General features: G+C 37.1%; 1 protein-coding gene across 1 annotated transcript in view; it reads left to right on the plus strand.

Annotated features, from left to right (window-relative positions):
- Window positions 1–14381: 14381 nt before the first annotated feature.
- The window catches only part of LOC117338954 (putative uncharacterized protein DDB_G0281733), a 57669-nt gene continuing 57219 nt past the window's right edge, over window positions 14382–14831 (plus strand). Inside the window, exon 1 of the mRNA XM_033900319.1 lies at window positions 14382–14501. Within this exon, the coding sequence (XP_033756210.1) occupies window positions 14382–14501 (120 nt within the window). The remainder of the gene's footprint in view (window positions 14502–14831) is intronic.

The following is a 14831-nucleotide window of genomic DNA, read 5'->3' on the forward strand; positions in this document are numbered from 1 at the left end:
ATTGATTTTTCTTTCGCCAGAATATTTAAATGTTTCAGAACACAGTGGGAAATTATCTGTAATACCAGCTTGTAAGCATTCCCTTTTTTATTTCACGTACGGAAGACATAGAGGGAAACGGACAGGACGGACTGTTCCATTCAGACATCAAGGACGGAAAAAAAACTATTGCTGTATAGTTGAGTTCTCAAGGCAGGAATATTAAAAAATCTAGCATGGCGAAAATTATAGACATCATTGGTGTTAATAAAAGGTCGTAGTTAGTCAGTGATATGATGCGGACAGTTATTGTTAAAAATATTATAAAAAGTAATATTTTGATGTAGATGTCTTCTAGCAATGAGAGGTACAATACCAGTTTCATGATACATGTATAATACTGAATGACTAGTTCCTTTTCTTAAGCCAGTAATTATACGTATTGCATCAAGTTGAATTGACTCCAAGAGGTTACATTCTGCCTGGGTACAGTTAAACCACACAATACTAGCATATTCTAGGATAGGCCGAATAAAAGAAGTATATATAGTTGTAAGAGACCTTCTATCAATTTTGTATTTCAACATCCTGAGTATATTTATCCTTTTATATGCCTTTTCATAAATAAAATTGATGTGAGTCGACTAGTTAGCCATAGAATTAAAGAAGAGACCAAGATGTTTGTGATTTGTTACATTTTTGATAGTAAGGTTATTAAAGACCAGATCAGGATGTAAAGTCTGGGAGTCAACCCGCCTTGAAAAAAAAGAGCTACTGTTTTTTCTGGATTAAAAACAATTCCCCAGGCGTCTGCCCATGAGGAAATTTTCCTGAGATCAGAATTTAAAATATTTGCAGATTCCTGTCGGTCTCCCTCTATAAGTGTATACAAAGATGTGTCATCAGCAAACAGTTTCAAATCTGAACTTAAATTTTCACATATATCATTTATATATAATAAAATGGACCTAACACGGAACCTTGGGGCACACCTGCCTGAATGGTTTTCCAAGAAGATCTGAATCCATCGACGACCACTCTCTGCATCCTACCGTTTAAATAAGATGAAAACCACTTAATCACGATTTCCGCTGATACCATATTTTTTCAATTTATATATTAGACCATCATGCCAAACTCGGTCAAAAGCTTTACTTATATCGCAGAAAACCATTCTTGCCTCTTTACCCTTATCCAAATGTTTTACAATTGTGTCATATATATTCAATAGTTGAAAAGTAGTTGAATCTTTAGGTAAAAACCCCGATTGATTTCTGGAAATGATATTATTCACCAGCAGTATTACATTATAACCACCAGCATTAAAACTATGCCGTTTATCTTTTTTAAAGATATTTCTTGTTTTTAATGTAAAATTTATTTATATATAAACAATATTATATCTACAATTAATATTATATATATCAACAATTATAAAACAAGTTGTATCAACTGATACTAGCTAATCACTCTTGTTGACCCGGATGGAAGCGTGCGAGAGGTTTTAATGTATGAGGAAACCGGAGTACCTGGAGAAAACCCCCGTGGCCGGGCAGGTGATCCCTAACATTTTCACGTCCGATCAGGGAATCGAACCCAAGCCGCACAGGGTTAATGCAAGTGTGTTACCACTGTGCCATCCGACCTCCCGCACGTTGTTTCGATGTACGTAGGGACTTGTTTGGTATTTTGTATATGGGAGAGGATCCTAGGAGATAAACATATCAGTTCACATGGCATGACACTTCATCGGCAAACTTCTGCATCATAATCGGTTACAATATAGACAAACCTCGTCCCCTTCGATTTCGGTGATCCCGTACATTCCATATGTGGATATATACGTCGCTTCTCAAGAACTGTCGACTGACCACAGGCCAGTTTTCTTCGAAAATGACATTAGTTACTACTGGATTCCTTATGGAATCCATGTTTGTAGTCGGACCGGATGTCGTGACGATGGAAGTTGTGTTACAACAACTTACTGAAGATGGACGACAACGACACTGATCGGTTGCTACATGATCATGCATTCGTCTTGTCTCCTTTCTTAAATATATGGGTGGCGTTTGCCTTCTTCCAATCAGTGGTGACAATTCCATTGTCTGTGGATATCTGGAAGCCCTTGTTAGTTTACATACATGTACATGTACATGTACACTTGTAGATGAGCAAGGGTCATTTCAGTGTAAATCCGGCCAAAACCACAAGCGGCTCCCCCTTCGGTCAAAGATCAAACACTAGGTGTTATTCAAATTAAATACAAAGGAAGGGTGCTTAGTTGGGCCTGTGTGACCTTTGATTCCTAAAATTTCTTTGGGCCCAGAAAAAAATCTGATGTTTTGAATAGAATACCATATGGAGCTAGCCTTAAAGTATCTTCCTGCAAAATATTAGTCTTATCACTGATTGGCCGCAGAAAGATCCAAATCGGCACCCCTGTTATCCATTCAAGTTTCCGGAGTCTGGAATAGCGAACGTCTCCGGAATCGGTTTTATCATTACTTTCTACCTGCGGTCTGTTAAATGGTTCTTCTCTCTCTCTCGAATTTCTAATAATTCAAACATATGATCATAAAGATTAAAGAAACAGGGCCTATGATATTTTATTTAAACAAGGGATGTCTTATTTTCTCGGAAAAACTCTTTTCCAAAGACTAAAACTTGAAGCTAATTGATTCACAGAAAGCAAACGCACTGACTCAAATTGCTAGCTAGACATGGATTCAGAGGTGACCACGGGTGTATCAAGACACTAAGATGTTACAAATCAGTGTTTGTTATGTAATGATAACATTATATCAATCCGGAACATTTCTTATTGAAGATACCGAGGTGTTCCGGATATACTATGCTTCAAAATGTTGTCGGTTTCGAGATACATAATATCCTCTGTACAGTTTTTTTCTGCAATGTTAGTGTCAAATATGCTCCGACGGAAAATCGAATAGGCATATGACGGAGAGGGTGCTTTGTCAACAATATATAGTTCGGTCATCTATCCCCTGCCACGACCACCTACCACGCACGGCCTCGTGTGTTTTTTAACAGCTTGAGTTTCCCTTACCAGGTGCTCACGTGCAGGTATTGGATCAGTTCAAGGTCATATGAATGAGGGTGGAGTTTCATTCAACTTATTATAGCACCGAATAATACATAGATACCGTTATTTAATACAAAATTCTCATTTTTCGTGTAAATTTCGAAGAAAACTTAAACTTCATGGGTGTTTTTTATTACACATTACAGTGTATATAGAACTATCAATTAAAACAGGGACGTTTGTGTAAGAAAATACAGATACTATGCGTTAAAAAACAATTTTAATTGATGCAAAATTCATCACAAAGTATTTTTTCTGTTGTGATTAGGAACATGTTATACCACAAACTCGGATGGGCACATTTCGATATATTCCGGCAAAGTTCGCATTCCGAGCCTTGACGGAATTTGCCGAGTCTTTGCGATTGTCGATATTTCTACAGTAGGCCATTGATTTGTTTTTGAGCTACATATATGAACTCTTTGAGGAATTGCAACACAATTAAACATGTAATTTGCAAGTTCATATGTGAATACATGTAGAGTACCTGTCATTTTCAAGTTCCAAAAATTAAATATAACAAATCCGCCGATTTTCACAGTACAAGAGGTCCCTCACTCTGTCATTGACTTATACCTTCAGGAATCATATAACGTACCTGATTTGAGAAACACGGCGGAATCCCATCCTGTTGAGTTGTAAGCTGTACCGGGGTTATCAAATACAATGTCAATATGCTTTCCGAGGAACAGCAAATCATTTCCAATAATTACCGGGTACGCCTCTCGAAGACAAGAGAAAAATATTGACTGTCAATTTGATCACTCAAGTAGAGAAAATGGGGGAGCATTGATGTTTGTCATAACCTAAATCGATTACATGAAATAATCCAAACACACACTAAAAAAATTGAAAGGAATATCGACTGTCCAATAAACTTTTAATTGATCTTAGTTGAACAATTATGTGCTCGTTTATGTGTGTTTAACTGATAAAATATTTATTGCATCAGAATTATGATTTAATGGTGCAATAACGCCGACTTGAAATGTTCACTAGTATTGTCTGAGCGTTCATCAATACATTTTAACTCGTGTGACCCTCTGAATGATTACCATACAATTAGTTATTCTCTTTGTATAGCAATTCACGAGCGAAAACTCTCACATCAACTACATCGTGTCCTTGTAGTTTAAAGGAACACATGCCTTTTTCTTTTTTTCATGACGTATAAAATATTAGGTAAGTTAACCATTGTAAGGGATACTGAATAATTCATCGTATTGTAATAAACCTCCATGAAAGTGTTGCTACTTTAGGTGCCTCAGCGATACGCATTGTGATGTCACTGCATGGAAACCGGAACACGTCAGGGTTACGGGTCGTGTTACTGCATGGCGCCCGAACATGCCAAATATCCACGTCGTCAGTATGGACGTGACGTCATTGTTACACAGAGCTGTATCACTGTATGGAGACCTGAACATCCCAAATATCCACGTCGTCAGTATGGACATGACGTCATTGTTACACAGAGCTGTATCACTGTATGGAGACATCAACATGCCAAATATCCACGTCGTCAGTATGGACATGACGTCATTGTTACACAGAGCTGTATCACTGTATGGAGACATCAACATGCCAAATACCCACGTCGTCAGTATGGACGTGACGTCATTGTTACACAGAGCTGTATCACTGTATGGAGACCTGAACATGCCAAATATCCACGTCGTCAGTATGGACGTGACGTCATTGTTACACGGAGCTGTATCACTGTATGGAGACCTGAACATGCCAAATATCACCGTCGTCAGTATGGACGTGACGTCATTGTTACACAGAGCTGTATCACTTAATGCAGACCTGAACATGCCAAATATCCACGTCGTCAGTATGGACATGACGTCATTGTTACACAGAGCTGTATCACTGTATGGAGACATCAACATGCCAAATACCCACGTCGTCAGTATGGACGTGACGTCATTGTTACACAGAGCTGTATCACTGTATGGAGACCTGAACATGCCAAATATCCACGTCGTCAGTATGGACGTGACGTCATTGTTACACAGAGCTGTATCACTGTATGGAGACCCGAACATGCCAAATATCCACGTCGTCAGTATTGACACGTGACGGCATTGTTAAACGTAGACATTAGTCCAGTTTGATATTAGAAAATGGGACATATTGTGCTGACTGATTTTATATATCCACCCATCATATCGATCATAACAAACTTTTACGTCGGTATCACAGGGACCTGTAAATTTGTTTGTATTATCTTTGTTTGTATAGCATGATTTTACACGTTTTAATGGGTTGTGTCATTTTTACCGATTGTAAAACTAGCACCCTTAAGCGTTTTGGGGAGTTAGATTAAAGTCGGTAAAAATGAAACCTCTCGGTGTTCATTATAAGGAGGGTAATCCCGGGAGTCATTTTAAAATGTGCTATACACACTAGGGCAAGGTCCAAGTAAACGTAGGTTGTAACAAATTATCATGTCCCTGTGGTAAGTGACACCTTATTTTCCTGGTTAGCCTGACCGTGTAGTATAACGGAGAAATACTCCAAAATGTGAGCCAAACCGGAAGTGAAGTATACAATTAATACTTTCCACTTCCGTATGTCATCTGTGTTTCAGTGTACACGTCACCGATTCCTTAACAAGAATTCAAACACATTGTATTGAGACCCGTCCTGTTTATGAGAAATCAACCAATCAACAATGTCGTTACTAAAATATTTGAGGATGATGCAATGAAGAAACTACTGTTTAAGATATATACCGGTACAATATACTTTACACCTCCCACTCCCGGTACAGTCGTTATAATTCAAATATATTCTGGGATATTTAAAGCTTATTCACCAAACCCACGTGGAAAATTCCACGGCAGGGTAGGTTATTACAGACGACAATTTACGCGTGCATCATAAGTAAGAAATGTACCTGTATTTATAAGTATGATGAAATATATGTATCGATGTCACACAGTTTTAGGTAAATGTACGTGTATTTGATAGTGTTTGATGAGTGTGGGAGGGGTACAGTAATGGGGAGGATGAATTACGATACAGACCAATCATACAGTGTATTGACACAAGACATTCATACAGATACATAAATGTGTTTGTATGAGTCGCCATGAACTACCACATGTCCAAAGTGACCTAACCGCAACAATTTGTCTGAGCTGTAAATACGGCCTATTTATAACATTATCAAAACCACAAACAGTCTGTCTAAAACACACATGGGCCAATCATTATTGTCTGCTTTAAAAGCAACAAAATGAAATAATGACAATCGTATCGTAAAAGATTACTTCTTTCTGTCGAGTTGCGAGCAGTAAAATTCGAGTTTAATGTGACGGAAATTTTCAGCTCGCAGCTCATAAATAACAAGTGGCCCAGATGACCTGTATTGCCCACCTAGAATTTAAAACTGAAATCGAAATTAAAATTGAAGTATATATATATATATATATATATCAAAATATTAGGAAATTAAAAGGAAGGCAACATCAATAATAAATGCCTCGAAAATTCGACAATTTACTTGTCTGTACTGTCGTTATTACTACTTGATATATATATATATATATATATACAAATGTATAAATATCACCAGGGAGAGTTTCAATAGACATAATTGACAAATTAGGCAAACATTCTTTCCGACGATTATTGTAAAATAAATTTTAAATGTTTTAGAAAATGACTTCGAAAGTATATTTACACGTGAGTTTTAATAATGTCATTCAGTCCATATTAAATGTACCATATGTTTAGAGTTATGTATATATCAGAAACACTGGCGCCATAACACCAACTAACCATACATATATACATGTACAAATCGTACAGGCTTATTGATTGCCTATTGTAAGTTAGGTACAAAGCATAGTCGACTTATAAACATATTAACCGGCTTGAACATTTTCGAAATCAGAAATATTTTCTGAATTAAAATATAGATAAAGGGAAGAGGCTATGAACAATTCATATTTCAAGTTATCTAGACGCAAACTATCCTTTTGAAAAGAAGGGGAGATATACATGTATACATCAAACGAACAGGCTAACCAGCACGTAAACAACAACGTCAGAGTTGACATAGTGCATCTTGTATCATTCTAGGTAGAAACACATGCGCTGTCAACATTCTGGGTAGAAATTTATTCATGTATGTTATTCACCGTAACAATTAAAATATTTGATTTCTACGTTATTTCTTTCATGTTTTAATGAAAATATCTATCAAGATCAGGCCAAAACATATAATTTGAATTTATTATTATTATTTTATTTTTAACCGTCAACCTATTTTCCATTGAAAATATTTTAGAGACAATTACAATATTTTCACGTGCCCCTGTGTGTGTTATTTGGCACGTATACAACTATAAGTACATAATGTATAGTTGTTTGTTATTGTAATCAGACCGGATACACGTGTTTTCCACGTGTACACTGAAGGTCCTATTGCATCATCCATATAATGACAGATTGAATGTACATGTATCATAGATTTTAGACATCGGTTTTCCGGAATAAATCCTCTTTCAAAATTGTAATAATAAAATTGTTTTATTATCATATTGAACTTTTAAATGTCAAGGTCATATGACGTAAATTGTATTTTCGAATTGATTTTAAATAGGACTAAATGTAACCTTGTTTACCTGAATGCTTCAGTTCAGGTGTAGTTATTGTAAACGTGATGGCTGTCTTGTGTCCTCTATCGGGATCAGTCGGTACATGGCTTAATGTAAATACATATCTGTGAGCTGTGAGTCTAGTAGGGAAAGTATAAGCAACATTCGGAACAATCCTGAATGTATCAATCTGGTTAAAACAACAGGGAATACCAATATTCAAGCAAAAACCGTAATTTAAACTCAAAATATATAAAACGAGGAGAAAATACTGACAAAATAAAGATTTGAATGGAGACCTTTGAAAATAAAACCAGATGTTTCGATTGATCAGCGTCTTCTCTTTCTAAGTTAAATCCCAGTTAAACCAAGGCATATCCAGAAACATCGAAAAAATAGAATATTTCCAAATACGAACATGATGTCGGCCACCAAACTTCCCCTGGACTTTATCAATCTGCGTCTCTCTTTTGTTGGTAACTGTTTTTCCCGTTAGTAGCCGATATTTGTCACGCGAATCGATGTGATAGAACCTTGAATTTCGGATCAATTGGGACATGTAAACACCGTAAGAATGGGAAGCAGGGTTGTCACTATCTAGAAATGGAAAATTAATAATTGGTCATACAGCTTAGTTGTAAGCTGTCCCTGTTGGTAACGTTGTAAGTATTACGTCAGTCCTCGACATTCAGTTCTACAGAGTTTATTCGAACCACATGGTCAATACATTTTTAATTTAAAGATAAGATATCATCAATATACCTATAGATGAACTTGAAGGACTTTGCAATATGTTACCTTTTTCTGATTAGCTCTTCAATAAATAAACGTATTAAGATGTGCTATACGCACATTTTGGTAGGTCCAAATAATACTCTAATAACTTTCTCAGGTCCCTGTGCTTTCCACACACTTGGGTAGATCTTTGGACATGTCAAAGTAAGCGTACTTGGTCGAATCATGGTGCAGCATGAACCTACGTAGTGAAAACCTTACGAGGATTTCACTGACTTAGCACAGACTGATTGTATGTACATTCTTAGTGCGTTGTCAGTGCAGTCCTCCTACGTCAAAGCAGTTCTCAGTACGGCCTCTCTTATCTCATGCAATGAGCTGGTACTGCAATGCCATGTTCTTGAAGACCGCAAAAGGTTGTCAATGTACTTGGACGGCGATTACCGTGTTTATAACGCGACCACAGTAGACTCTCATTGCGTCTTTGTCAAGTTCAGATGATCGGCTATAATATACTGTAGGCATACCCCATAGAAGATGACAGAACAGATTCAAGACGTTCTTCTGCACATTGTCCTGTTTCAAGGACAACAGGTTGTTTTTGATGCTCAAGCTGTACTTTTGATGCTAAGAAGAAGAAAGAAGACAGAAATAAGGCCATTTTGATCAACTAATGACCGAAAGAAACAGCACGTCAACACGCAGTTATTTGGAAGTTGGCGATACGCAGTAGAAACGGTGTAGATGTGTTGTAGATGTGTGGTATATAATACGCGTGGTGCGCCCGTATAAAGATATTTTCGGTCATAGAAGAACGCATTGTGCGTGATGCACGCGTGGTCATGCACGTGGTAAGGAATTAGTGAAAACGTAGTAAGAACCCGGTAGTGACGTAATAAGGACGTAATATGAATCTAAAGCCTGCATACAGGCATAATTGTCCCTTCTCGAAATGTTTAGGGCGTAGTACAGTCTTCGTGGTCAGAGTACGATTGGGGCTTTAAGCATTCTTCTTTTGTTCAATGAAGCGTGCTTGGATGAAAGGGACTGAATACAGTCTCCCATACCCACATCCCCATTCAATTTTAATGTGATTTTCAGCTGAATTTGCCTAGAAACATTTTTGGAACCCGTAAATCTAGGCTAGATAGAAGAGGTTAGTGTTATATTTCGTTCATGATTCTAAAGCAGTCTCCAACACTGGGAATTTAGTTATCAGACTTATCTGGTTAAGCGATACAGGACTTCTGTTGTAAGTTGTGAGCTGTCAGTTGATTTTTCGTGATGTCCTACCCGAAGCTGGACAAGAAGAAATTGTCTCTATCAAAAGCCCTTTCACAACCAAATTCCGGTATATATACATAGTATACCATTGCCATTTTTGTACCGATCGGCTTATGTATGCAATGTATTTAGACAAACCACTTGTGGTTTTGGTGTTTATAAATAAACCATATGCACAGCTCAGAACAAATTATTGCGGTTAGGGCACTATGGAAGTTTACGGCGACTGAAAAGTTTTATCAATACATGTATCTCCAAACACCACACGATTGGTTAAATGGTCCCCTCTCCACTCTCTGTCCTGTCCCGTCTCACACACTCTATGAACACACTGCATTTGTCGAAATATCGATGTCACATACATGTATATACTTAGAAATGTCAACTGACGGTGTCATCATACTTATCAATTCATGTTAAGTTTCCTTCCTCCAGGAAACGTCAAGCACGCGCACAATGTCGTATATAGCTCTCCCTTCCTTCCGAACGCGCAATTTTTGTTTCACATGGGTTCGGTACATAAGCTGATCTAGAATATTTAATTCTAAACACGCATATCCGCCTGTGTGGGATGGTGTGAACAAAACGTGTAGGTCGGTATCTACTCACAGTCGTACTTCTTCAGGTGTTTTAGTGACGATCATATCTCATTAGCAGGATGTGTCTAAATACAGTTTCTTCTTTTTTTTCCATTCCTTATCCTATCGTAAATACTACACACAGTTGTCACCCGGAAGCGGAAAGTATTAATTGTATACTTCATTTCCGGTTTGGCTTGTACGTTGAACACCACAATTAGGCTGACCAGGGAAATAAGGAGTCGCAATGTACATATATGACTAGCGTGTTTTTGGACCATGTTAGACCCAACAATAACGTTATCGTGGCTTTTATCCTGATTTCCATAACATCCTTTTGTCTGACAAACATGCATGTCTTTTATTTATTTATCTTTTTTTTTTTTTTTGCTATATCTTCTATTAGTTCATCCATATATGTTAATCCTTATTCCTTAATCTGGAGTATTCCATTCGTTTATGCGGTATATATGCAATATATGTATAATTGAGTATCCTTTAGCCATATTTCCATCAAATGACCACCGACTGAGATTCGAGTTGATGCCATATTTACGAGATCAGGAAAGTGAATAGACAAAAATACATGAGAGTCTGGTGACGTCTTTACGACACCTTGTAATTCCACTAGAAAGTACACTGACGTCAAAGACAGCGAGATTTTAGTTTAACAGCTAGAGACAGAATTTTAACTAAAGTACACTGACGTCAGAGACAGCCAGATTTTAGTTTAACGGCTAGACAGAATTTTAATTTAAGTACACTGACCTTAGAGGCAGCCAGCTTTCAGTTTAATAGCTAGAGACAGAATTTTGTACACTGACCTTAGAGACAGCCAGATTTCAGTTTAACAGCTAGAGACAGAATTTTAATTTAAGTACACTGACCTTAGAGGCAGCTATATTTCAGTTTAACAGCTAGACAGAATTTTAATTTAAGTACACTGACCTTAGAGACAGCCAGATTTCAGTTTAACAGCTAGAGACAGAATTTTAACTTAAGTACACTGACCTCAGAGGCAGCCAGATTTCAGTTTAACAGATAGGGACAGAATTTTAACTTAGGTACACTGACCTTAGAGGCAGCCAGATTTCAGTTTAACAGCCAGAGACAGAATTTTAATTTAAGTACATGTACACTGACCTTAGAGACAGCAAGATTTCAGTTTAACAGATAGGGACAGAATTTTAACTTAAATACACTGACCTTAGAGACAGCCAGATTTTTGTTTAACAGCTAGAGACAGAATTTTAACTGTGACACACAATAGTCGTTGTGGCGCTGAAATCCTGAGTAATGGTTTAAGTTCACTGGACTTGGAGTGTTGGACTTACACACACTTACATACCACTATGCGTGGTTTAGTGCATAACTGTTATGCACCAACCACACAACAATACAAAACTCACATAATAAAAAGTTAAACGTTCTTACGATTAACACGCTTCCTAAGCGATTCTGGGATCAAACGTTTGCTTGACCGCGGGGTAAGATGTCACCAGTACAGTAACCTATAAACGCCGAAGTGCTAAGCACTTAAAACTTCTCCTGTGCCTGTGGCTCAGATTCTAGTCACCGTCACATAATTTCAATTCAGTCATTGAATGGGTACATATTTGATTATTAATTGCTTTCAAATGATCGGTTTCGATGTCTAAATGTTTTTGTTTAAAACATATATACACAGACCTGTACATGTAATATATGAGCATAAAATCGAGGAACACTTTGCGGTTCCAATTTTCATCAAACCCGTGCAGTTGTATTTGTGCCCCCCTAATACCCCATACACCAATATTCATCGCAATCGAACACTTTCTAAAATTCGACGCATCAGAGACAAGTAAATAGCATCCAATTTGTTAAAATGTGAAGTGATGTTACAGAAGGGACTATACTATCCAATAATATATCTTTATACAACTGTACCAAAATTCATCAAAATCATCGGACAATATCTAAATTTCGGCCAATCAGAGGCTAGCTATCTTACAACTACGCCAGTGGTCAGAGTTTTTTTGTTATAACTACTACAAATGTATACAAACATATTTAATATATTCTCACGTGAAAACAAAAGCACGTGCACGAGAGCAAATTATGACCAAAAGAAGTAATAAAAACTGTATGTCACACAAGGAAATAGATTATTTCTTAACAAGATAAAGATAGCAACATAATTATCTTCATCAACTTGTACTTCTCATCCTGACCATTATCCACCGAGATCGTAATAATAAAGCACATTACCTAGCAGATATGGCGTAAGAATCCTACCTGCTGCCCCCATTGCATGATCGTACATGAGACAACTAAATTTGGGATCTTATTATTGATCTTCTTTCTAAACAACTTTCTTGTCCCTGAAGTCTCCCTTGATAATGCCTCACTTTTGGCATTTTTGAACGTTCATCCCTGTGAGGAAGGCTTTGGGTTCTGTTCCTTATCCGGGGCAAACCAGTGTCTAAACATGGTAGTCGTTTTTCCTGCTTAGCGATTGGTTCACCTGTTATCAGTATAACGTGACAGGATGAGGTTTCCTACTGGATACCTTCGGTAACATGTTTTAGTGAAGTAGCACGAAAAAACGGTAAATATGTAGACAAGAATTCACTTATTGAATGTCGTGGTTTTGACGTTTTTGAATTCCAAGCTGATGTTTCTATATTGACTGAACGACCTGCTAGACGTATTCCTCTCTTAATGTGAATCTAATGCCGCATTCAAGACCAACTTGACCTACTTGACCAACTTGACCTGCTTGACAAACTAATACGACTAGAAATATATATCATTTTAAAAGTGAAACGCTCAATGTAATGAAATGTCCAGAAATGCATTCTTGTAGGGCCTACCAAATTGATTTATTTATTTACAAAAAAAACACGGTTTTTGACACTTTCAATTTTCGTAAATAAGGGAAAGTCTTAGCTATATGATTTTTTTTTAAATATTACGCATGATAAAAATTCTCCAACAGTGATTTTTACAGTTATAGTCGCTTAAAGGTTAATCATCGCCGGTGGTGAGTCGGCTCAATGCTGATAGAAACTCTCGTTTGAGAATACTCCACACATCATGTAATTACTTCTCAGGTCCATGCGGGAATTATTTTCCAGAGACTTACTTTTAAAACCATGTTTAATCTACCAGTGGGACCTAATTACTGGAACATCGACAGTATTATAAGTACATACATATATATCACTGACGAGTACTAAGGGGCCATCAACCTTTCCAGTTATCACTATAAACTGACATGTTGCTGTGAAAAGCACTAGACAACGTGATTGTACTCTAAAACATTGCCTCCGAGTGTTTTTTTATAATGATAGTATAAGGTCACTGACCTCCAGTTAACGATACATAATATGTATGATGATAGATCAGTGTTGTTGACTAGTGAACTAGTTTAGTGTATAACCTGGCAATGGGTAGGGATATTAAAAAAAAAAAGGTAAGCATACAATCTAAAACATCAGAAAATGTATGCAAATTGGTTACCAGGCTAAAAGGAAACTCGAAAACCATTGGTCATCTGAAATACTAAGAGGATATTAGAGAACAATCGAAAATAAGCACGTATCGCATAGTGAATATCATCACTGTGTCATATCCTTAACGATTATTACCAGACTAAATATCATAAACTGTTCACACTAGACAGGTTATACATGTACTAGGCGACAGGATATTAACCGATTGATGAATCAATCAATGAATCAATCAAAGTTAAATCAATCAAAGTTAAATCAATCAAAGAAGCGATAGAATTGTTTCACACGTGCTGCCTCCTGCTGCCAACACCTGCTATATCTGAACCGTCCATGAGATCGATCTAAATCTCAGAGTCGATCAGAGAGCGCGCGCTCATTTACACGGATCTTTTGGAGGACGTACACAAGCACGTTGGAAATTTGTCCCCACGTTCATAGCTACAAGTAACGCAAGTACACAATATTGATTAAACTTGCATCTGACCTTGACAATGGCCTCTCTTTGGGATTATGTCTTAAGTCGTTTATAGCTCTGGATATTCATTGAGGTGACATTTTTGAGATCCACGGTATAGGTGATGTTTCAGTGAAGATGTTGCCAGGGAAACAGGTCGCGGGATACAAGGAGGCACATGACTCGCCTTCTCTAATGGTTTTTCACATGCAGCAAAATTATAAGGAAAAACAAAAACAAAAACTCAGTAACAATGTTGTACAGTGATTTTTTTTGATTTTTTTTTATTGATGAAATATTGAATAGCAGTGATTGAAACAAAACATTAATTCACATAAGCACATGTTACCTTCATAAAACAAACATCCTTAAACAGACATACGTTTATTGAATTATTGACCACACAACCTGCAGTCTTGATGTTACTTCATCACATTCACCTAAAGCTGATTTAATGATACATATGTGTTTCGTTTCACTAGAAATCGACATTATAAGAGTGTTCAACACGGGACGTATACCACACTATGAGAAACTCTGATTGACGTATTGATCGAGAACCCGGCTAATCTGACAGAAATCTACACA

This window comes from Pecten maximus, chromosome 12 (assembly GCF_902652985.1).
Source record: "Pecten maximus chromosome 12, xPecMax1.1, whole genome shotgun sequence".
NCBI lineage: Eukaryota > Metazoa > Mollusca > Bivalvia > Pectinida > Pectinidae > Pecten > Pecten maximus.